Raw genomic sequence first — 23,416 nt, forward strand, 5'->3', positions numbered from 1 at the left:
CAAAGAGATTATACCTATTCTGCTTTGACGTCGAAAGTCGGCGCGGCACTGGTTCGTAGTTGAGCAACATTTTGCCGTTTGACTATCTCTTGCATCCTTCTGACGATTTCGTGTGGAGTTCTGGAGCTATTAGTCATCATCTTCCTTTGCTCATATTACTAGAACAAGTAAGTTTGGGCGCTAGTGTCAAATGACCTCCAAACATGCACAAAACTTGCATCTGATTCTGAGTGAGATTCAAGTCCAGTAGAAATGGAATTTTCACCATTTTGTCACTTATATCCTTCTCGGAATAATCTCGATCGCAGCTACTCGAATAACCAGGGTGAGTTTGTGCATGTTTGGAGGTCGTTTGACAAACAGGTGCGAAAGTACACTAGCTAGGAAGTCTAAAGACAAGTTCCATTCAATTACAAAGAGATAGAGAGATCGTGATTTAGGGGTAGAAGTACTAGATCTAGTAATAGTACGTCAGTAGGTTCATGGGCAAAATACGGACGCCATTTCTTAGCTAACAGATCGATAGAGGGCGTATTTATGTGGTGTAATAGCAGTGATTTCTGTGCATGATATGAATACAGAGCTACCAAGTCTCACGCATTCTGAGTGAGACTCAAGCATTTAGGGGTCGTCTCACGATCTCACGCATGGCACCCATTTTTCTCACGTATGGGGCAAAGTCTGCAATTAGGGCCCATAACAAGGAGCATGGTTCAAAGGATTAAAGTGATAGTTACAATTGAAGGTAGACATAAGGTCTAGGCCTATATTTTCCTTTTGTCTTTCAAAATAAGTAAAAGATAGATCTAGACTAGGTCTAGTCACTTTATTATGCACCTGATCGTGCCATTAACACTATAGTATTAAGAGCTAAAAATTGAACTTGGCATCCCTGTGAATAGATGCTCTGTATATAGATGCACTGCACACACTCCATTATGGTGGAGGGAAATTTATCTTTTACACTGCCACTTGACAAGGGATGCCAAGTTCAAACAATTTTTATGAGTGGGATTTTCATGACTTGGTATCTCGGCGTGCGAATGTGCGAGCGAGTGAGGGTGTGGGAGGGTTTTTCCTTCCTGTGGCCTCCCACGGTAGGGAGCTTTTTCAATTTTTTGCTCTTAATGGTGCGGTCAGGTGCACACTTCAGTGATTATTTTTTTTCTTATTTTGACAGACAAAAAGGAAATATACCCTCAATTGCAACTATCACTTAAATCTTTTGAGCTATGCTCATTATTATAGGTACAAGTTACAGACTTCGCCCTATGCGTGAGAAAAATGGGTGTCATGCATGAGATTGTGAGATGGCCCCTAAATTCTAGAGTCTCGCGCAGCATGCGTGAGACTTGGTAGCTCTGCTTGACAGAGGTAGGCACGTAAGCAGAAACCTAGAACAGAGTGAGCGTGACGTGATCAACCTAATATGATGAGCTCAGTCATAGACTCTTTCATGGACTCCTTAGGGTTAGAGGATGATGTGGCGCAGATAATCAGAATGATTGAAAAGTGGTAATAAAATACGAAAAACAACATTTCTCCCTTTCATTTTCCTTTTTTTTTAGGGGGCATACAGGGGAAGAGACTACATTGTACTTAGGTACGAGTTCTTAATGTCAGAAATGTATCTTTATTGGAATTGGGATAATTACCGTACCTAAGATTCTTTAGGAAATTTGCAAACTCCGTTCCAGTCTTGAACTTCCCCTTTAATGATAATGGATAATTAGGGTAGTTTCAGGGTGGTACACAATTTCTTGTTGTTTTTTTTTTGGGGGGGGGGCAATTGCCTGATTAGGCTAGGTAATTTTGATACTTGCAAAACACTTGCCCGAAAATAGATATCATTTGCCCGAATTTTCTACTGTAAAACAAATTTTTGCGTGCACTTTAATTTCGGGAGCGCCAAGAATCGCGAAATTAAAATGCACGCGAAAGTCCTTGTTTACACTACATGCATTGAACGCCAGTGGCACTTCGCGAAAATTTCATGCCACGAAAAAGGCTGTCGGTTCCAATTCGCGAAAAATTCGTGCCGCGAATATATCATGTTGTACAGTATTTAAATATTATTAATAATCATGAAACAAGGTTTTATTCTTTTCTGTTTCTGTTCATGCGAATATTGTCAAGTCAGAAAGGCATGAGTTGCAATACTGTTACTTCATGTGTTTCAGTAGCAAACATTGTAGAAGTTTGGGCCATTCATCATGCGATACATTAGAGACAGTCTGTCAAAACCAAATATGCTGGAATGTTAATTATTTAGGATTGTTATGATATTCAAAGATTACTTATGTTTGCATGTTATATTAGAAAAGATATATATTTTATTGCATAATAACATTTTTGTTTTTTGTTTCAGAATTCCTAATCATCATTTGGATCTGTGGAGGATTTGGTTTTTCTTTTTGTGGACGGAGCAAAGTGGTCATTTTCCTGGTATAGTGCTTGGGTAATTCACTTTAGCGGGCTAAATTACTGTGCAATGCCAATTATCTTTAACACTTCAGGTACAAATGTTTTTTTTAAAGAGTTGGGATTTGGTAGTCTACTGTGGAGATAGCAGTATTTTTTTTTTAGATGATGATCTGATTTTGATGTGAAATGCTTTTTCCTTAGACCCCAGATTGTGTATACTTGGGACTCATCTTCAAGAGGCTAATGTATGAAGGACACAAGTGCATTTTTGGACTGGGGTACACGTGTTAAAAGACTGAATAAAGCACACAGTGACATCATATTAGGGGTACAGATTTCGATCTGTGTGCAGCAGTTGGATGTTATTTCATCAGTCATCATCCTAGTGCCAAACTGCAGTAAGGTCTACATGGTAGCTTTAAAATACAGGCAATATAATGTGATGTAACACTGTACAATATGTAGTATTCCTGTGAGGGAATATGTCTGCCATTGGTGTTTATGATAACTGGCATTGCACTATAGTACTTAGTATATCCCACCATACCTGCGTATTGTTGGTAGTGACTAAAGGTTATACAATTATTCACTTTAGGAGGGTAAGTTATTGCAGTTTTTTTTTTTTTTGACACGAATCGGGCTTGTGTGGTCTATTGTTAGGATACCAGTATCTTCAATAGACTAATAGTGCAGTTTTTACCTTGGGTTCATGAGAGATGGAACAGAGCACTGAATGATTTCATTTGAGTTGTACGTGATTGCCTATTGTAGGTTTTTGTCGAGCCCATTGGAGGTGAGGGGCGGGACTAAGGGATTGTGTGCAGTGTCTGTCCCTCCTTTATCCGCTCGTCTGTCGTCTGTCTGTAACGCTTCAAAAACTGGAATATCTGTACTGAGGGCTTCAATTTTAATCAAATTTGGAGGGTACTGTGGTTATGCAAAGTTACACATTTTACCAAACAGCATGGTCACCTTAAGATCAAAGGTCACAGGCAGGGGTCAGTGAACTTTAAGGGCGGAAGTCAAGTTTTTTTTTATGGCGTGTTTCGATGATGGCTCATAACTTTTGATGGATATGTCTGTTTGCAACCAATCTTAGGTGGTAAATGTTTCCTTGGGAGATGAAGGTAACCACAAGGTCGGAAGTCACAGGCAGGGGTCAATGAACTCTTAGGAGCCAAAAAGTTGTTTAGGGTGCATTTTGATAATTTCTCATAACTTCTGACGGGCATGTCTGTTTGGATCCAAATTTAGGTGGTATATTGTCAAGTCAGAAAGGCATGAGTTGCAATACTATTACTTCATGTGTTTCAGTAACAAACAGTGTAGAAGTTTGGGCCATTCAACATGCGATACATTAGAGACAGTCTATGTCAAAACCAAGAATACTGGAATGTTAATTATTCATGATTGTTATGATATTCAAACGTTACTTATGTTTGCATGTTATATTAGAAAACATATATATTTTATTGAATAATAGCATTTTTGTTTTTTGTTTCAGAATTCCTCATCATCATTTGGATCTGTGGAGGATTCGGGTTTTTTTTTTTGTGGACAGAGCAAAGTGGTATAGTGTTTGGGTAATTCACTTTAGCGGGCTAAATTATTGTGCATTGCCGATTACCCTTAACACTTTAGGTACAAATGTTATTTTTTGGCAGGAGTTGGAATTGAGCAGTCTACTGTGGAGATAGCAGTATTTCTTTTAAAGGGGAAGGCTAGTAACTGATCAGTGGGAATCAGTGGAAATGCTGGGAGATGATTGTTTCAATCCTTATGGGATTCATTCAAGAGTTCATTGTATATCTATTGTTGTGTGAAAATGATTTGCTTCAGAATGGTCTCATATTCAAGTAATGTGCAGTTTAATGCTTCCAGGTTAGCGTCCCTGGTCCGTGACGGAGCATTAATCTGCACATTACTTGAATATGAGACCTTTCTGAAGCAAATCATTTTCACACAACAATAGATATACAATGAACTCTTGAATGAATCCCACAAGGATTGGAACAATCATCTCCCAGCATTTCCACTGATTCCCACTGATCAGTTACTAGCCTTCCCCTTTAAGAAAATGAACTGATATTGATATAAAATGCTTTTTCCTTAGACGCCAGACTGAGTATACTTGGGACTCATCTTTAGCAGGCTAATGTACCAAGGACACATGTGCAGTTTTGCACTGGGGTGTTAAAAGACTGAATAAACCACACAGGGGTTCAGATTGTGATCTGTGTGCAGCAGTTGGATGTTATTTCATCAGTCATCATCCTAGTGCCAAACTGCAGTAAGGTCTACATGGTAGCTTTAAAATACAGGCAATATGTGACGTAACACTGCGCAATATGTAGTATTCCTGTGAAGGAATATGTCTGCCATTGGTGTTTATGATAACTGGCATTGCACTATAGTATATCCCACTAAAGTAAATACTTGCGTATTGTTGGTAGTGACTAAAGGTTTTGCAGGATGTACAATTATTCACTTTAGGAGAATAAGTTATTGCAGTTTTTTTTTTTGGACACGAATCAGGCTTGTGTAGTCTATTGTGAGGATACCAGTATCTTCAATAGACTAATCGTGCAGTTTTACCTTGGGTTCATGAGAGATGGAACAGGGCACTGAACGACTTCATTTGAGTTGTACGTGATTGCCTATTGTAGGTTTTTGTTGAGCCCATTGGAGGTGAGGGGCGGGACTAAGGGATTGTGTGCAGCGTCCGACCGTCCATTGTCGGCTTGTCTGTCGTCTGTCTGTAACGCTACAAAAACTGGAATACAATTGTATCTGTACTGAGGGGTTCAATTTTAATGAAATTTGGAGGGTAGAGTGGTTATGGAAAGTTACACATTTTACTAAACAGCAAGGTCACCTTAAGGTCAAAGGTCACAGGCAGGGGTCAATGAACTTTAAGGGCTGAAGTCAAGTGTTTGATGGCGTGTTTCGATAATGGCTCATGACTTTTGATGGACATGTCTGTTTGCAACCAAACTTAGGTGGTAAATGTTTCCTTGGGAGATGAAGGTCACCACAATGTCGAAGGTCACAGGCAGGGGTCAATGATCTTTTAGGGGCCAAAGTCATGTTTTTTAGGGTGCATTTTGGTAATTTCTCACAGCTCTTGACGGACATGTCTGTTTGGAACGAATCTTATTTGGTAGATATCTCTTGGAGAGTTGAAGGTCATTACAAGGTTAAAGGTCACAGACATGGGTTACCAAACTTTGAGAGTTAGAATTTTTTCTATTCTGTGCAAACGGACAAGAGACATTTTGGCAATTGTCTTGTTTATAAAGGAAATGTTTCCTTCTTCAAGTTGTTTACGAGGGTTTTAATGTACTCTAAGGACACAAGTGCAAGTTTTGCAGTGGGGTGATGACAAATGGAATATAGCACACATTGACATCACTTAAGTGATGTACACTGTGTTGTGTGTAGGCCCTACACCAGTTGTGCTTGTTTTCATCAATTTTTTATAGCCTACTGCCAAACTACACTACTGTTGTATGGTTGATTCAAATTACTGGCAATGTGTACTGACTTGAGATTACAAAATCCCTTGTTTATAGGGTTAGTATTGCTGTAAAGGAATAGGGAAGACTGGGGTCAAGTGGGACAAAGGGTGAAGTGGGAGACTTGTGTAGCTCTAAAACCATTTGGCTAATTAAAAATTATGTCATATTAATTAGTAAAAAGGTGTGTGTAAGCACAATTCAGAAATATGCCAAGAGTTTGTTCACATTCCTGCTGATATGAGTAGTACAATCCAAATGTATCAGCACACTGCTTCCTAGTTTGCTGTGTGTCACTTTGGATTGTTCAGATCCGTGAAGACTACTGTAGCACTCACAATAGATGCATTGTAAGATGGAATATACTTGCCTTTGCCATTATACCAATACCTTTTCCATTGAGACCAATTACCTTTGCCATTGATACGAATTACCTTTGCCATTGAATTGATACCAGTAACCTCTGCCATTAAATTGATACCAATTACCTTTGTCGTTGATACCAATACCTTTGCCATTGGTACCAAAAATTTTGATTGAATTGTTAAGATTGTGACAAAAGGACCTTATTTTTACTTTATCATTTTGCATAAAAAAGTACTTTGAATTTGTCATGAAATTGGCACTTTGTTTAAGGCCTGTCCTTAGTATTCATAAATTCCATCAAGGTAGCATGTCACCATTCCAGTCTATTCATATATTATTTGAATGTTTATATCTTAAACAACTGTGAGGGGGATGAAAAACAAAAATGTGTTTACGGGGTTAGATTTTGCAATTTTATATAACAAATAATTTTTGCTGGCATTTCCAACAAAAATAATGAAAGCTTCTCTTTGCCATAAAATCAGTTCGCTTGCATGGAATGCGTTGAAAATTACAGAATATAGTCTTCATGTAACTTATGATATTCAGTTGGTAAATTTGTAAATAAGTGCATTGATGTCTTTAAAATATTTTTAAAATACCGTTGAGAGAGGGCGCTAGGGTCTGGAAGACAAACTGTTTCAGTACCTCTCAATTATTTATTTCTGCATGAATCATGTTCTAATGTGGTACGGTTCCATGACATTTGCTCTCGCAACAATAGCTCCGGTCTACTTTTGCCATGATAACCCTAAACCTAACGCTAACTGTAATGCTAACCCTAATCCTAAACTTTGCATTGTTCTGAACAAAAAATGAAATCATGTCCTTGACCTTACCCTTTAATGTTTCGAGATATGTAGACTGGAGCAAATGTCGTGTCACCCTTGGTACATTGGTATACATGATCATGGTCATTATATCAAGTGTGCTGATGAGGATGAGGAAAAAAAGTCATGTTGAGGTCATGTGTTCCCAATTATTTGTTTATTGCTATGTCAATTTTGTTCACAATTGATGAGAGTGATGAAGTCCACATTTAGTGTCCTGCCAGTCAGAAGTCAAATTTATCTATTTTTTTATTTTTGCATCAGATATATGTCAAAACTTTATGCATCTTTTGGTAATACTACATGTATATTGATGAGGAATATATTGTCAAAGGAGATCTAGAAGACAAAACATTATATTGGAAGACAGCAAGTGTTATTGCGTAAGAAAGTCTCGGAAAATTATGCTTCCCTCAGGTCACAAAAGGAAGTAACTTCGAAAGCTAACTTTGAGTGAATGAAGAAAATGATATTAGTTTTTCCGCTCTAATATAATGGCTACCCCTCCCGGTTATATTATAAAAAAAAAAAAAATGAAGAGCAGATATCATCAGTTTGATTTTGCCACCATAATTTCGTTACCCATAGTGACCTCTTAGTAATAGTGCAGTCAAACTTGAAAATTTCAGAGTTTTAGATCGTAGGGCAGCATAATTTTCCCCTGACTTTGGGAGGCAGGATCAGAAACCACAATATAATTTCAACAAAGCTAATGTTCTTTTTGTTTTCTTTCTTTACAGGTCTGTGAAACCCCTGGATAAGAAAACAGGATACAGGTGAAACCCCTGTAAAACAAAACAGGATACAGGTGAAACCCCTGTAAAACAAAACCGGTGAACAGGTGAAACCCCTGACAAACGAGAAAACAGGTGAACAGGTGAAACCCCTGACAAACGAGAAAACAGGTGAACAGGTGAAACCCCTGACAAACGAGAAAACAGGTGAACAGGTGAAACCCCTGACAAACGAGAAAACAGGTGAACAGGTGAAACCCCTGAAAAAACAAGAAAACCGGAGAACAGGTGAAACCCCTGTGTATATAACAAGAAAACCGGAGAACAGGTGAAACCCCTGTATATAACAAGAAAACCGGAGAACAGGTGAAACCCCTGTATATAACAAGAAAACCGGAGAACAGGTGAAACCCCTGTATATAACAAGAAAACCGGAGAACAGGTGAAACCCCTGTATATAACAAGAAAATTGGAAAGTATATATAACAAGAAAATTGGAAAGTATATATAACAAGAAAACCGGAGAACAGGTGAAACCCCTGTATATAACAAGAAAACCGGAGAACAGGTGAAACCCCTGTATATAACAAGAAAATTGGAAAGTATATAAACGAGAAAACAGGAGAACAGGTGAAACCCCTGTATATAACAAGAAAACCAGAGAACAGGTGAAACCCCTGTATATAACAAGAAAACCGGAGAACAGGTGAAACCCCTGTATATAACAAGAAAATTGGAAAGTATATAAACGAGAAAACAGGAGAACAGGTGAAACCCCTGTATATAACAAGAAAACCGGAGAACAGGTGAAACCCCTGTATATAACAAGAAAATTGGAAAGTATACATACAATCAAGAAAACAAGAAACGAGTGAAACCCCTGTATATAAACTGGAACAGAAGCGCAGAGAGTCATAATAAATAAATGCAAAGAGTGATAGTACACAAAAAGTGCAACCAGTGATTTAACTGAATAAGTAGAAGGGGTGGAATTGCAGAATAAGTGTTAAGAGTAATATTGGAGATTAAATACAAAGAGTGATATTACACTAAAAAGAGGAAAGAGTGATATTAGGGATAAACAGAGATCTGAAAGTACGAGTACTAAAAAACATTGTCATTTGTGAATTTGTCTTGGGATATAAATTGTGATAGAGAAAAAACGGGCTTGATTAGAGTAAATACAATCTTATAAAATTGCTATTACATACTTTAGAAATAGGCAAATTTGTAAAAAAAAAGGGAACCAACCTGGGATATTTAAAGTTGCACAAATAGAAGACTGTGATTACAAAGATAAAACTCTATCTGCTCTAACTGAATTTGAATCTTCAGCAAACCTGAATCTTTGATCCTACTCTATCTTGAAAGAACTTGAAATAATTTCAAAGAGAATCAGAGAGAGAGAGAGAGTCTCAGAATCAGAGGCAGAAAGAGTCGGAATCAAAGACAGAAAGAGTTAGAATCAAAGAGAGAAAGAGTAATAAGAGAGGAAGAGTCAGAATTGAGGAGAAAAAGAGTCGAAATCTAACAAAAGAGTTTTAAGGAGTGTTGAATAAAGAGTGCATTCTGTAAAGGAGGTGAAAACTATAAAGCAATCAGAATTGAAGAGAATCATAATTGAAAGAGAATTCTCTTACAGGAGGCGAGAAGTTTGCTGAAAATTTAAAAATAGAAATATAGTCTTGCATCACTTGAGAAACGGTGTCTTGAGTGGGGAATTTACGGTAAAAGAGAATTGAAGAGCGCCATCTTAAGACAAAAGCATTATATGTGGTAAACGTTATTGCGGTAGACAATTTATAAGTCTTCTTCTGGTGGCAAGATAGGTGTACACAAAGATAAGCAAAGGTGCGAGTGCTATAATCGCATTCCTGAAATTGCCGCAGTAGCCATTACTAGCAGGTAATAGACAAAGAGCGTCACCTGTTGGTAGAAACAATTAAGAATACACACATTGCACAAAATAATTTTTCTTGGCAGACAAAAAGCGACACCTATTGGTAGTAACTAATTAAACAACACACCTTGTACAAATAATTTTTCTCGGTAGATAAGAAGCGCCACCTGTTGGTAGAAACATTATAAGGACTGGTGTCACAGCCTCATTGCAAGTACATTGTACAGTGTAATACAGTTCACGTATATATTAGCTTTCAAGGCAATACAATTCTACAATTTTGTTGTCAATTGCAATACAGAGTACCAGGGGTAGACCTGATTCATATAAGTATAGTGATTCAAGGAATATATTGATTGAACAGTACATTTATTTGGTAATAGGTACCTACTTTCAAAGCCCTGTAGTTTGACAATGGAAGCAAGTGAATTCAAGAATGTTATTGGTGATATCCTAGATATCCTCCATAGTTGCGACTTGAGAAATGTAGAGGTCAGTGAATGTGATGCATGTTGTAATGTGATCAATGAAAATGAAAGCAGAGTACCATGTGAGGATTGTGGCAAGCAGTTTCATGTGATGTGTACAGGAACTATTTCTGAGGCTAGACTGTGTGATGCAAGGTTGATTTGGATATGTTCAGCATGTGGAAGCAATAATATTGCCCACCGCATCTTTGACAAAATTGGCATTCCCTGTCATTTCAACAGATATGAGGTTCTCAAAGACATTGGTGATGAAGATTCTGGTGCTGATGTTTCACATTCATCATGCAAGAGCAACCAGAGAAGGAAACCAAGCAAGAGACTGAAAAAGAGGTACCGGTATGTGAAAAGAAAGGACAATGGAATTCTAGAAATGACAAATGTGTGTGTGCAGAAAAGAGCAGATTGTGAGAGAGATGAATCAGATTCGACTTTCATGACAAATCTGACCAAGAGCCAATTTCAGCCATTAGAAACTGCAGTGGATGATGGTTGGATAACTGTGAAATCAAGGAAGACAAAAGTGACTACATCCCAAACAATGACTGACAATCCCAAGACCAAGACCTTTAACAAGAGCTCAGTGAGATCAGTAAATGGTGTGCCTCTCCAACCTGGTGTGACCTACATTGGCAAAGCAATGAAAGCATACTATCTTGAAAAACAGAAAAGAGCCAAGACCAGCAAGGGCAAGAAATCAAAAGCAGAAACAAAGCAAAAAGAACCTGGTAAACTCGTGAAGCAAAATGTGAATGCAAACTTGGACACAGAACGAAATGATAGTCTGCAGGTATATACTGAATCTGTATTGAATGTATATTCAAAGTGTGTTCAGTCACCTCATGTGATGGCAAAATACACTGAGCAGATCTATGCAAAAACACAGAGAAGTTGGGCTGATGTGGCTAAAAGCACTCCGAATATGAGTGATGAATGTTGTGTACCGAATGGTGATCAGACTACATGTGCCTCTGTCCCTTCCACAGACATTGAAAAAGAAGTTTGGAATGTGAACAGGCTCTATGGAGGTGGAAATGCACGGCAACCAAGAAAGAAAGGTTGTTTCACGAAGATCAACAGACAAAGTGTGCTACCGGAAACAAATGCTGACTCACAGGTGCGTAATAATGGAAAGGTCAAACCTGACATTCCTGAAGGAGAACATGTAGCAAAGAATGAAAAGTTGTGTAAGAATGAAACATCTGACCATGAGGACAGTAATTCCACAAGTAGAGACAACACAAGCTCGAATGATATCTCCAAAGTGAAATGTGACAGAATGCACAATGTGCATGAACTAAACCCATGTTACAGTGGAAGAAAAGATGTTGAAAGTGACAGACAAATATCAGTGAAGGAATTGTTCCCTGTGAATTGTTGTACAGATGTAAGTGTTCACTCTCCATGTCAGAGACCTGTTTCAGCTACACAGTGTGCTGAAGTTTGTAATGAATCAATATTCTTGCCTGAAAGTGAAAAAACTACTAATCCATCTGACTGCATAGTAATGAATGATGATTCTGCGAAAAGTGCTGACCACCACAATTCATATGATGTACAGGAATCAATAGTACATGTATTAGATGATGAACCAGCTGCAAGTGATTTAGAGACTGAAGAACGTGTCTGTAAGCATGTTTCACTCTCAAGTTCTGAATGTGGTAGAAGGCAATCATATCCTATGACCAAAACAATCGCACAAGGAAATTTTAATCAAGGTGATCAACGATTTGGTTACACTGCTGGCAAACAATGTGCATGTAATTCCCTTGTGGCAGTTCTATACACCCAAACAAAGAATGGAATTGAAATGAGATCTCGTGATCTTGATCAGATTCTGACACTTGGGAATGAGTTGTATTATTACATAAAGAAGGATTCACCACTGAATGAAGAGCTTGTAATGATAGATGAATTACCCAAGGAACTTCATATTCTGGATGAAAAATTTCAAATAACCTATGCTGAATCAAAATATGGAGTGTTGGATGGAAATCAAAACAATTTGTCAAATTTTGGTGCTTTGTCATTGAGCCAAGCCTTAGAACAAGAACTATGCAGATATGATGCATGTCTTATGAATTTTGCTGAGAGTACATTTGCAATCATTACACATGACAATGGTTATTATGTATTTGATTCTCATTCCAGAAGTCATGATGGGTACTTGGTACAAGATGGATGCAGTGTCTTGCTTAGCATTTCATCATGGCAAGGTATACAGGTACACTGTTTGAATTTGGCAAAATCAATGGCATGTGATTTACGTACTACTCAGTTTGAACTAACCGGTCTGGCATTAGAATCCAATTCTAAGAAAAATGCATTGACAACTAGTGGCTCCAAGAGATCAAACTCAGTAAATACTGCATGTAGGAATACAAATGATCACAATAGCAACATTTCAAAACATTGTGATCATGTTAAAGGAACTAACAGTGATAGCTGTAAGACTCAAAATGAAACAAAGAAAAACAGAGTAAATGTAAACAGTGATGGCTATGGGAATGAGAATGAAGTTGAATTTGTTTCAGTTGAAAAGACAACAGAAAGAAGAGATCGAAATTTCAAATTTGTGCCGATTACATACGTAGACAAACAGTCTTTGTGCAATAAATTGAATTTCAGTTACAGTGGTACTGCCAATGAATCAATGGAGGATAGAAATGAAAGTTTGTATATTGGGAAACCTGTAAATATCAAGAGAGTTATGGGTGATGGCAACTGCTTTTACAGAAGTATTGCTCATGTAGTTACTGGCAGCGAAAGAAACCATTTCATGCTCAGGAAATCCAATGCGGCACATTTGCTGGAAAAGGGTGATTTATTTAAGAATATAATAGACACAATGAAATATCAGAGTGTCAGGGATTTTGTACTTCAAGAGAAATTGATGGATTTAGGAACATGGGCTGGTCACACAGATATTAGTTCAATGGCACATATGCTAGATCGTGATATATATGTGTATGATGATCGAACAGAAAATTGGCAAATATTGTCTGCAAGAAAACCTGGATACTACAACAAAGTAACAACTGAGAGAGGCATATATATTCTGTTCACTGGAGGCAATCATTTTGACGCAGTGGAAAGTGTAACTACTGTTCTGTCTAGTACTTTGGATGAGAAATTACCTGTATTTCATGTGACTTCAAATACAAGTGTAGAAAACAAGAAGGAAAGTCATGATTTATCATCTAAGATTACTAAAACCCTGACATTAAAGAAATGCAGTGTTAGAATGAGGAAAATGACATCAAAACAAATAATGGCAGCAAACCTGCATGAGGCACAAATTCCATTACAAAACACATGGTGAACAGACAGTAAATGTCGATATTGATGCATCTGAGGTGAAACAAGTGTGGGAGAAATAAAAAGTATTAATCTCAAGTACAATCCTGTGAATAATAAATCTGATAGAGAGAAGCTTTGTTGCAAATTAGGTATTAAGGTTAATGACGAATGTAGCAGTAATGATATGCAAAAAGATATGGTAGAAAAGGGTGATATTACTATCCTGTCACAACCATTGACTATCTATAGAATTACTGGTGATGGAAATTGCTTTTACAGAGCTATATCATATGTCATATGTGGCAAGGAAGATTCACACCGTGATGTTCGAAAAGCAATAGTTACGCATATTTTACAAAACAAGCAAGATTATGTGAGCCTTTTAAGATCGGGATACACAGATATTGTAGAATACATTGCAAAGGAAAGAGTATTCAACAATGGCACATGGGCTACAGAATTGGAAATAATGGCCTTATCAAATTTACTAGATACTGATATTTATATATATGAAAAATTATGGTTCAAAATGGAAAGTATTTGGTGCGAGCAAACTTCAGTTTGGAATTGTTACATCACAAAGAGGTATTTACTTGCAACACACAAATAGCAATCATTACGATTGTTGTAGAATCTGTATGTCCAAGGATCCAAACATCAAGTTCATGTCAAAAGCTGTCAAGATCGCAAAATATTACTGATATGAAAACACCTGTGACAAGAAATAGAAAACTCTCAACAAAGAGGAAAATTGCAAAACAAGTCAATGATTGTCAAGTCAATGTATTGAACAATTGAAATATTACAGCATGTCATGGAACCTGCAGTTAAAATGAGTAGGCACTCTGAAGAATCTGAAGACATTAAAACTACTATGCAAACTACAAAAAGGAAAAAACAAAGAAAAAAAAAGTAATGTTAATGTTACCAAGACAAAAAAATAGAGATCGAATGAGGGCACAAAGAAGGATGAAAAAAGATGAGCAAAGAAGTTAGAAACTGAATTTTTTTCAGATGATCAGCCTTTTCTATTCCGTAAACTTAAAAAAGCAGCTGCGGAGAAAGTAAAATATCAAACAGATATGCCTTACAGGGTAGGAAAGAAAAACAAACTTAAGAAGAGACAAAGAGACAAGTACTCATTGGATCCCACATACAGAGAAATTATCAGGAAATCCAATGAGCACAAAGATGAAATCCAAATACCAACGCAATGCCCTATTAAGAGAAAAGATCAAGAAAAGGATGAGGAGAAAGATGAAAGCCAAGTATCAAAATGATGCTTCATTCAGAGAAGAGATCAAGGAAAAGGATTGGAGCAAAGATGAAATCCAGATATCAACACAATTGCTTTATAAGAGAAAAGATCAAGAGAAGGATGAGAGAGAAAGATGAAAAGCCAAGTATCTAAATGATGCTTCATTCAGAGAAAGGAGATCAAGAAAAGGATTGGAGCAAAGATTGAAATCCAGATATCAACACAATGCTTTATTAAGAGAAAAGATCAAGAGAAGGATGAGGAGAAAGATGAAAGCCAAATATCAAAACAATGCTTTATTAAGAGAAAAGATCAAGAGAAGGATGAGGACAAAGATGAAAGCCAAATATCAAAACAATGCTTTATTAAGAGAAAAGATCAAGAGAAGGATGAGGACAAGATGAAAGCCAAATATCAAAACAATGCTTTATTCAGAGAAAGGCTGAAGAAAATTATGAGAGAAAATTTCAAACATTAAGTATAAGAGAAATTCTGAGTACAGACAGCAGGTTGCGATGAGAAACATGAAACGAAAAAAGCAAGAAAAAATGAATATGAGAAATTGTGATCATGTTTTGAAAAATTTAGGGAAATTGTTTCACATGGTCCTGAATATGTATGTTGTGTATGTTTGAAATTATTATTCAAAAATCAAGTATTGAAGTGCATAAAGGCAAAATATAACGATTCGAAATGCATAAAAGAGGAGTACTTGCATACATGCAGCGATGACTGTGATGTTGACTGTCAAATAGTAAAGTCACCAAGAAATTTTTTATGGATTTGTTACACTTGCCACAGGAAATTATTAGCTGGTAATATGCCTGCTGAAGCTAGCAGAAATAATTTAGAATTACATGCTATCCCTGCGGAACTTAGAAATCTGAATCGGTTGGAAACGCATTTGATTGCACTAAACATTCCATTATAAAAATTTTGAACTTGCCTAAAGGAGGACAATATGGAGTACATGGTCCAACAGTTTGTGTACCTTCACGCACAGATGAAACTGTGAAAGATATTGCCTCGACCAGAGACTTGATGATCAATTAATTCGCGTAAAACTGAAGAGGAAATTGTCTTATAAAGGACATCATGAATATCAGATTTGTCAAGAAAAAGAATGTGCTAGCTGCATTGGAATATTTGAAGAAAAATAATAAGTGGTATTCTGATATTGCTATAGATAATGAGTGGAAGCTCTGATTTATCAGAGGAAAATAGTCAAACAGCTTGTGTTAAACCATTGGATTCAAATGAAAACTAATGACTGATGACGATGATATAGAGGATGATCAAGATGGACGAATACAAGGCATTCAGTTGGACACATGTTTACAGAAGGTTGATATGAGGCAAGAAGTGCTTGATCAGTTTTTTCGATGATATTATATGTTGTGCACCTTGTGAGAAGAATAGTCCTGTATCACTGCTGATGGATAAGAGTAATGAGGCAAAATGTTTTCCTGCTTTGTTTTCCAACAGGCCAGCCAACATTTCATGATACTAGGTTCATTGACGTAACACTTGGTCGTTATTTGCATAATCGTCTGATGCATGTAGACAACAGATTTGCAAAAAATACAGAATATATCTTCTATGCTCAGTGTATTTATGAACTGCAACAAATACTTTCTAAATGTTTCTATAGCTCTTAGAAAAAGCTCAGAGAAAGTAGATAATACCATATCCATGCAATGTTCAGATCTAAAAGATGCAAGAAAACTTCATGAGATACTGGATTCGAATAAGGGCTACAAATTTTTAAAACAAATACGAGGAACACCTCCATACTGGCAATCTACACAGAAAGATTGTATTAGCAATGGTTAGACAACTTGGAAAGCCTACATGGTTTGCATCATTTTCATCAGCTGAATGAGATGGCCTGAAGTTATTAACACATTGCTAAATCAACAAGGTGATAGAAGAAAGGCAAATGATCTAGATTGGACAGATAAGTGTAATTTATTAAAGTCAAATCCAGTAACAGTAGCTCGTATATTTGATAAACGCTTTCATGCATTTTTGAACAAAGTGATTCTTTCTGAGGCAGAACCTATTGGCAAGATAGTTGACTACTTTTATAGAATTGAATTTCAACAAAGAGGATCTCCACACACACACTGTTTATTCTGGGTTGAAAACGCACCTAAGTTGGGTATCGACAAAGATGAAACTGTCATAGATTTTTTTGATAAGTACATTTCATGCAATATTCCATGTGAGGATGACGATGAGGAACTACATGAAATAGTGAAGAATGTTCAGCTTCACTCAAAGAAACATTCAAAATCATGCAAGAAAAAGGGAACTACCTGTAGATTTAATTTTTCCTGAGACCACCTTCTGAGAAAACATTTGTTGTGAAGCCTGATGATAATCCAGAAGTTACTGATGAAGCTCAAGATATTCTGTCTACAGTAAAGAATTCATCATGTATGGAAGAGAAATATGATAATGCTAGACAGCTCTTTTGAAGCTCTTGGGATGTCTCAAAAGGAATTTGAAGATGCCTATAATGCTGTAGCTACAAAAGAAAATATAGTCATGAGAAGAGATCCTAAAAGATATATGGGTGTGAATCAATATAATTCATTCTTACTCAGAGCTTGGAATGCCAATATGGATTTGCAGGTATATAACAAATGAGTATGCCTGCATTGTTTATGTTGTGTCATACATGTCAAAAGCAGAAAGGGAGATGGGTTTACTCCTGAGAAATGCAGAAAGTGAAATGAAAGAGGGCAATGAAGATGCTCGGTAAAAGTATGAAAGAAATAGGACATGTGTATATGCAAAACCGTGAAGTTTCAGCGCAAGAAAGTGTGTATCGTGTTTGTAGCCTGAGACTGAAAGAGTGCTCAAGAAAAGTAGAGTTTATACCTGTTGGACCAAACCCTAGTGAGAATGAGTTTACCATTGTGTGTTATTCAAAGCAGACGAGACGATGATGATAGGAGTCCATGGATGCCAAGCAGAATTGATAAATATAAAGACCGACCTGATGGTTTTGAATTTGAAAATAGTGTTTAGCCACATTTTGTTCAAAGTATAGACTACTCAGTGAATCTGATATAAAGGGTAAGAAACAGAAACAGAATGTGTTTAAATTGAGAGATCAGACTGGGCTATGTCCAAAAACGATCAAGAACGAAATGATGCTGTAGTGAGATACCCTCGTTTTTCACTGACTGTAACCCCAGAAAAAATACTATCAGAGTATACTGCAACTGTATTTGCAATTCCGTACCGATAAACAGTTAAAACCTGACCAATTTTTGACATATCAGGAATTTTATGAGACAGGATCTGTAAGAATGTTTAATAAGAATCTGGAAAGTGTCAAAAGAATTGTCAATTGAAAATCTTGGGGCAGTATGAGAAAAATGCTGATACAATTGATCAAGCACAGGAATATCTTGAGAAAATTTGGTCCACAAGAAGATGCATGGGGATTACTCTGTCCAGAAACAGAAGTTGAAAGGTATGAAACAGCTAAAATCCATGAAGAACTTGAAGATGCTGACAAATGAATTTAGAATCCCAGATCTTGAGTCTAAATCTCAGGAGAAAGAGTCATATGGCTTAGAATTTCGATCATGTAGCATTTCAAGAGAAGACAGTAATGTCTTATAAGAACTTTAAATAGCAAGCAGCAAAAGGTGTTCTACAAAATACGACAATGGTGTCTTGACAGAGTTAACGGAAAAGAACCTACAACATTTCAGATATTTGTGACAGGTGGTGCTGGAACAGGAAAAAGTCATCTAGTGAAATGCATATGTAATGAAGGGACAAGAATTCTCAGCAGAATGATGCATATCCAGATGATATTTCAATTATGAAAGTAGCTCCAACTGGAATTGCAGCCTACAACATTGATGGTAGTACTATTCATAATGCTCTGTCCATACCCATTTCTGCTACACTACCTTACCAACCCCTTGGGAGAAGAAAAGATAAGTCATTTACGTAATCAGTTGGGTCAACTACAGATACTAATAATTGATGAAATATCAATGGTTGACCAGAAGCTATTGTGGTATATACATGGACGTTTAAGGCAAATAAAGCAGACGCGTGATGATGCTCCATTTGGAAAGGTTTCAGTCATTGCAGTTGGAAGAATTTCTATCAGTTACCCCCAGTAAAAGGTACTCCTTTGTATAAAGAATACACTGCAAAGTTCTTTATGGACAGACAACTTCTCTATAATTAACTTGGATGAATAATGAGACAAAAGGATGATGCAGAGTTTGCTGTTCTTTTGAACAAATTAAGGATTAAAGGAAAGAAAGATGAATTATCTAGTGATGAGTTATAGCAGTTCTTCAATCATGCCAAACTGGAGAACAGTGTGAGGATGCATTGCATATATATTCTTCAAACAAACAAGTAAATGACTGGAATAAAATAATGCTTCACAAGAAATGCACAAATATCATATGTATTGATGCAGAAGATACCGAACTCAGTGATGAGGGTAAAAACAAAACATGTGACAAACCACGGAGATGTACTAATGCTTCTTTGCCTGCGTATCTTTGGATTGCTGAAAATTCTAGAGTGATGCTTATGAAAAATGTGAATGTGTCCAAAGGTTTATCAAATGGCTGCATTGGCACTGTAACTGACATAGTAAGAGTAAATGAAAATGCAAGACCTACAAGTGTGCTGGTGAAATTTGACAATGAAAAAGTGGGAACACAATCAAATAGAAATGCAACAGGAATCAATGGGAAAAAAAGTATACTAGGAAACAATTTCCCTTGAAATTAGCATACGCATGCACAATACATATAAAGTACAAGGCATGACAATGGAAAAAGCTGTTTGTTTTCTCTGAAAAATATATTTTTGCCCCGGACAAGCATATGTAGCTCTTAGCCGTGTTACATCATTATGTGGACTAACGATTTGAAGATTTTGATCCAAAAGTTATGTATTGCAATCCAGCTGTTAAAGAAAGTTTAGAAAACATGCCAACATTTGTTGATGAAACAAACATTGACAATGATGTCTCCATTGCAACTATGAGTATAATGTTACATAACATTCAAGGTCTTAAAGCACATTTCAAAGATATCCAATCAAATTTCCTATTAAAAAATTCTGATATTATTTGTTTAACTGAAACTTGGCTTAATGATGACATTTTTGATGTGACTTTAGATCAGTTTAAAATGTTCAATCAGCCTCGGTCAAAATCTTATTCAGATGAAAGTCCCTTATTTTCTGCACTGAAAAATCAAGCACATGGTGGAGTTGCAGTGTATAGTAAAATCAAGTATATTAGTAGGCTGGATTTACATGTCAATAATATGGAATATATTTACATTTGCAGTAACTTGTCCTTCATTTCTTATTTCAGTGATATATAGGCCTCCTCGATATGACAAGAAACAATTTTGTAAGAGACTAAAGAGATTACTCATAGAATTGCAGCAAAGAAGTGCAAAATTCCATAGTTATTGGTGACTTCAATGAAAATCTCAGACAAAATTCTGGTGATTCATGTGTGTATAAATTGATGTGTTCTTATGGATATCAACAACATGTACTTGATGCTACGACAGAAGGTAATACATTGATTGATCATGTATATAGCACAGGTATCGACACTCTTCATGCTGAAGTTATTCCCTTTTACTACAGTTACCATGAAGCTATTAGAATACAGTTTTGATGAGTGCTAGCTGTGAGTTTATGCAAAGTAATGTGGTATAGTCTCAAATCAATTAACATTTATTTTCATTTGTCATATTTCCTTTTATAACACAGAATTAGGTGAACAGAACAGTATGATTACAATGTCAGTAGGAGAGAGTATACAACAATAAAAAAAAGACTCATGTATTACTTTAAGTGAGAGACTTGAATATCCTGACTGTAACTGTATTGCCAAGCATTATCTTTATGGAATTCGTGGATCTGCCTCTGATGAGAAGAAGAAAATCAAGGCAAAGGAGGGAATGAAAATGTTTAAATAACCGTGAACAAAGTTAAGAGTTGTATGTGTTTGCAAAATTCTAATTCACATTGATGTGTTGTAATTCATATCAATGAATACTTCATAATAAAACACAGAGTGACAACTATGACTCTCTATGTTTTTAGCACAAGATTCGACTCTGTCATGTATGTGGGTGTATACCACAAGTTTTGAATCCTTTCATACAAATCATTTTAACTAGTGCTCAAAACCCTGTTTTCCTCAAAAGTTTGTATTGATTTGATTGCTATCAATTTATTAGTGTTTGGCAACCATTGTGCAAGCAAAGATCTGGCGAAATAACACATAAGTCTTGGATGATATCCATATGATCAATATCCAGTGGCTTTTCTTTTGCCTGTTGAAGGTTGGACTGGCCTGTGTTTGTGCCTGACCTGTCCATCATTTCATCCAAGTGTTTCAGAGGTAAGTTTTTTCTGTTCTTAAATCCTTTCCTGTTTATCGCACTCAAGCCAAAGGCTCGAGTGAGCTATTGTGATCACTTTTCATCTGACATTTGTCGTGCGTTGTCCATCGTGCGTCATGCATAAACTTTTTAAATTTTCATCTTTTTGAAAATTCCATGACTAATTTTTACCAAACATTGTTGAAAACATGCTTTGAACAATAGACAATTTACATGGAGCACCAAGTGTCACATGGCCTAATTTGTAACAAAATGCTGTAAGACATGACATATTCGCGGTGCAAAATTTTTGCGAATTGGGGATGATGGCCTTTTTTTTTTGGTGGCATGAAATTATAGCTAATTGCAAGTGGTGTTCTATTCATATAAAGAAATAAAATTCGTGATTTTAAGATGCATGTGAACATTCCTCTGTTATGGTAGACCATGTGACACTTAGCGCTCCATGCAAATTATCCATAGTTTAAAGCACGGTTTCAATTGTACTACCTTCGTGAAATCAGGCCAATGTGTCTGAAATATACACAAGAAAGCTTTTCGAAGTTAAAGGTCCCTATCATTAACAGTTATCACACTGATATATGTATAGTTTTCTGCCAGTACACAGCAAATATCATTTTTATGCTAATATTTCAGCAATGTTGAAATAGGAATTTCCAACATTGGTAACTGTTAGTTTTTCATGTCTTTTTTGCCAGGCCTCGCTGAATAGAGAGAACATGCCAGCTTTGCAGTATTCCTTTGATGTGATACAGGGGCTTAGAGTCTTCTGGTTGAAAGCCCAAATGAATCAGACCACCTGTGGATCACATCTATCTCTACTGTGTAGATGACCATCAACCCTACATCAAACTGTGTGGTATGCAAGACACTCTCACTCAACTTTCCGTCACCATGCCCTAAATGTAGCTGGGAAAGCATCTGCTAGAGTGTGCCTTCTATGCAGACTATGTAACCATGATTGGGGTGCACATTTTACCACCTCCGCTCCACCGCCCTCGCCTACGCTTCAGCTGAATACTGTGTCTACCTGGGGGCATAGGTGCCATACTAAGAAAGTGGATGCCCAACTCAACTCTGCTCTCCACACCATCACAGGCTGCCTGAAACCAATGCCCATCCGCCAGCTCCCTGTGCTAGCAGGCATTCCACCCCATCACCTTAGAAGAGAAGTCGCTACAAAACGGGCAGCACTGAAGGCTGCCACAGAAGAACACCACCTCCTCCACACCAAGATGTTTGCTGTCCTTCCCTAAACAGTGTCTTCAAAAGCAGGGAACCTTTTGTTAAGACTGCACAAGCCCTCTCCTCAGAGAATAGGAATCACAGTTGGAAGGTCTGGCTCAAAACCAAAATGGAAAGAACAACAGCCTGCAGGCAGACTCACCAACATGCTGCAACTTACATCCCATCCCCTTTGCTGCAACCTCCCACGAAAGGACTGGTGCCGCCTTAATTGACTCTACACTGGAGTTGGACGCCTCCAAGAATGCCTACACCAGTGGAAACTTTCTGAGACAGACAGATGCAAATGCGGGGAAATACAGACAGCAGATCACTTGTTAGAGGACTGCACTATCCATCGCCTGGCAGGAGGATGAACTGCCCTTCGTAGCCTCACCCCTGCTAACCAGGTCCTGGCTGACGGACGCAGTCTTCACTACATAGGACTCAAGTTTACAGATTAGACAGACCACAAGCTAGAAGAAGAAGAAGATAATACTAAATGAGCAACTTCATAGTGTCTTGAAATGTCCTGCTTCTTCACTCTCTGGTATTTGTGTTTAAGAGCAGTCAACAATATTTGTCATAAATGCAAAAGCAAAAGTTGATAAATCTTATGTGCAGTAGAATTACTTATGCAATATGAAAAACCTGAATGATTACTTATTACATTTTAATGTACCTTTGAACATATGATGCATAGTACTGCAGTTAGGGGAAAATTTTGAAGAATTGTGAGTTTAGTCAAACAAGTGTGGAATAATTCAGTCTATAGGTATAGACTACACGTCTGTGGAGACTTTTATACCCCATACACAAAATATAAGAGGTGATATTATAGGAATCAGTGTGTGGTTGGTCCAGGGATGTGTTGCAAGTCTTGCATCACAACTCCTACAGTTGTGAAGTAATTTAGATGAAACTTATGGTACGTGATAACATTGAGGTCTAACTGTGC

General features: G+C 37.0%; 1 protein-coding gene across 1 annotated transcript; it reads left to right on the forward strand.

The window, feature by feature from the left end:
- Positions 1–58: 58 nt before the first annotated feature.
- Positions 59–22,800, forward strand: LOC139738423 (uncharacterized). The gene is made up of 6 exons (XM_071649059.1): positions 59–167; positions 2,369–2,458; positions 3,929–3,994; positions 7,876–11,204; positions 22,333–22,471; positions 22,674–22,800. Exons 4-6 carry the CDS (start codon positions 10,184–10,186, stop codon positions 22,798–22,800), a joined length of 1,287 nt encoding a protein of 428 aa, XP_071505160.1. The 5' UTR covers positions 59–167; positions 2,369–2,458; positions 3,929–3,994; positions 7,876–10,183.
- The last annotated feature ends 616 nt before the right edge of the window (positions 22,801–23,416 follow it).

The sequence above is a fragment of the Diadema antillarum genome, unplaced genomic scaffold (assembly GCF_040938485.1).
Source record: "Diadema antillarum isolate AM-2024a unplaced genomic scaffold, OU_Dant_1.0 seq00000740_RagTag, whole genome shotgun sequence".
Lineage (NCBI taxonomy): Eukaryota > Metazoa > Echinodermata > Echinoidea > Diadematoida > Diadematidae > Diadema > Diadema antillarum.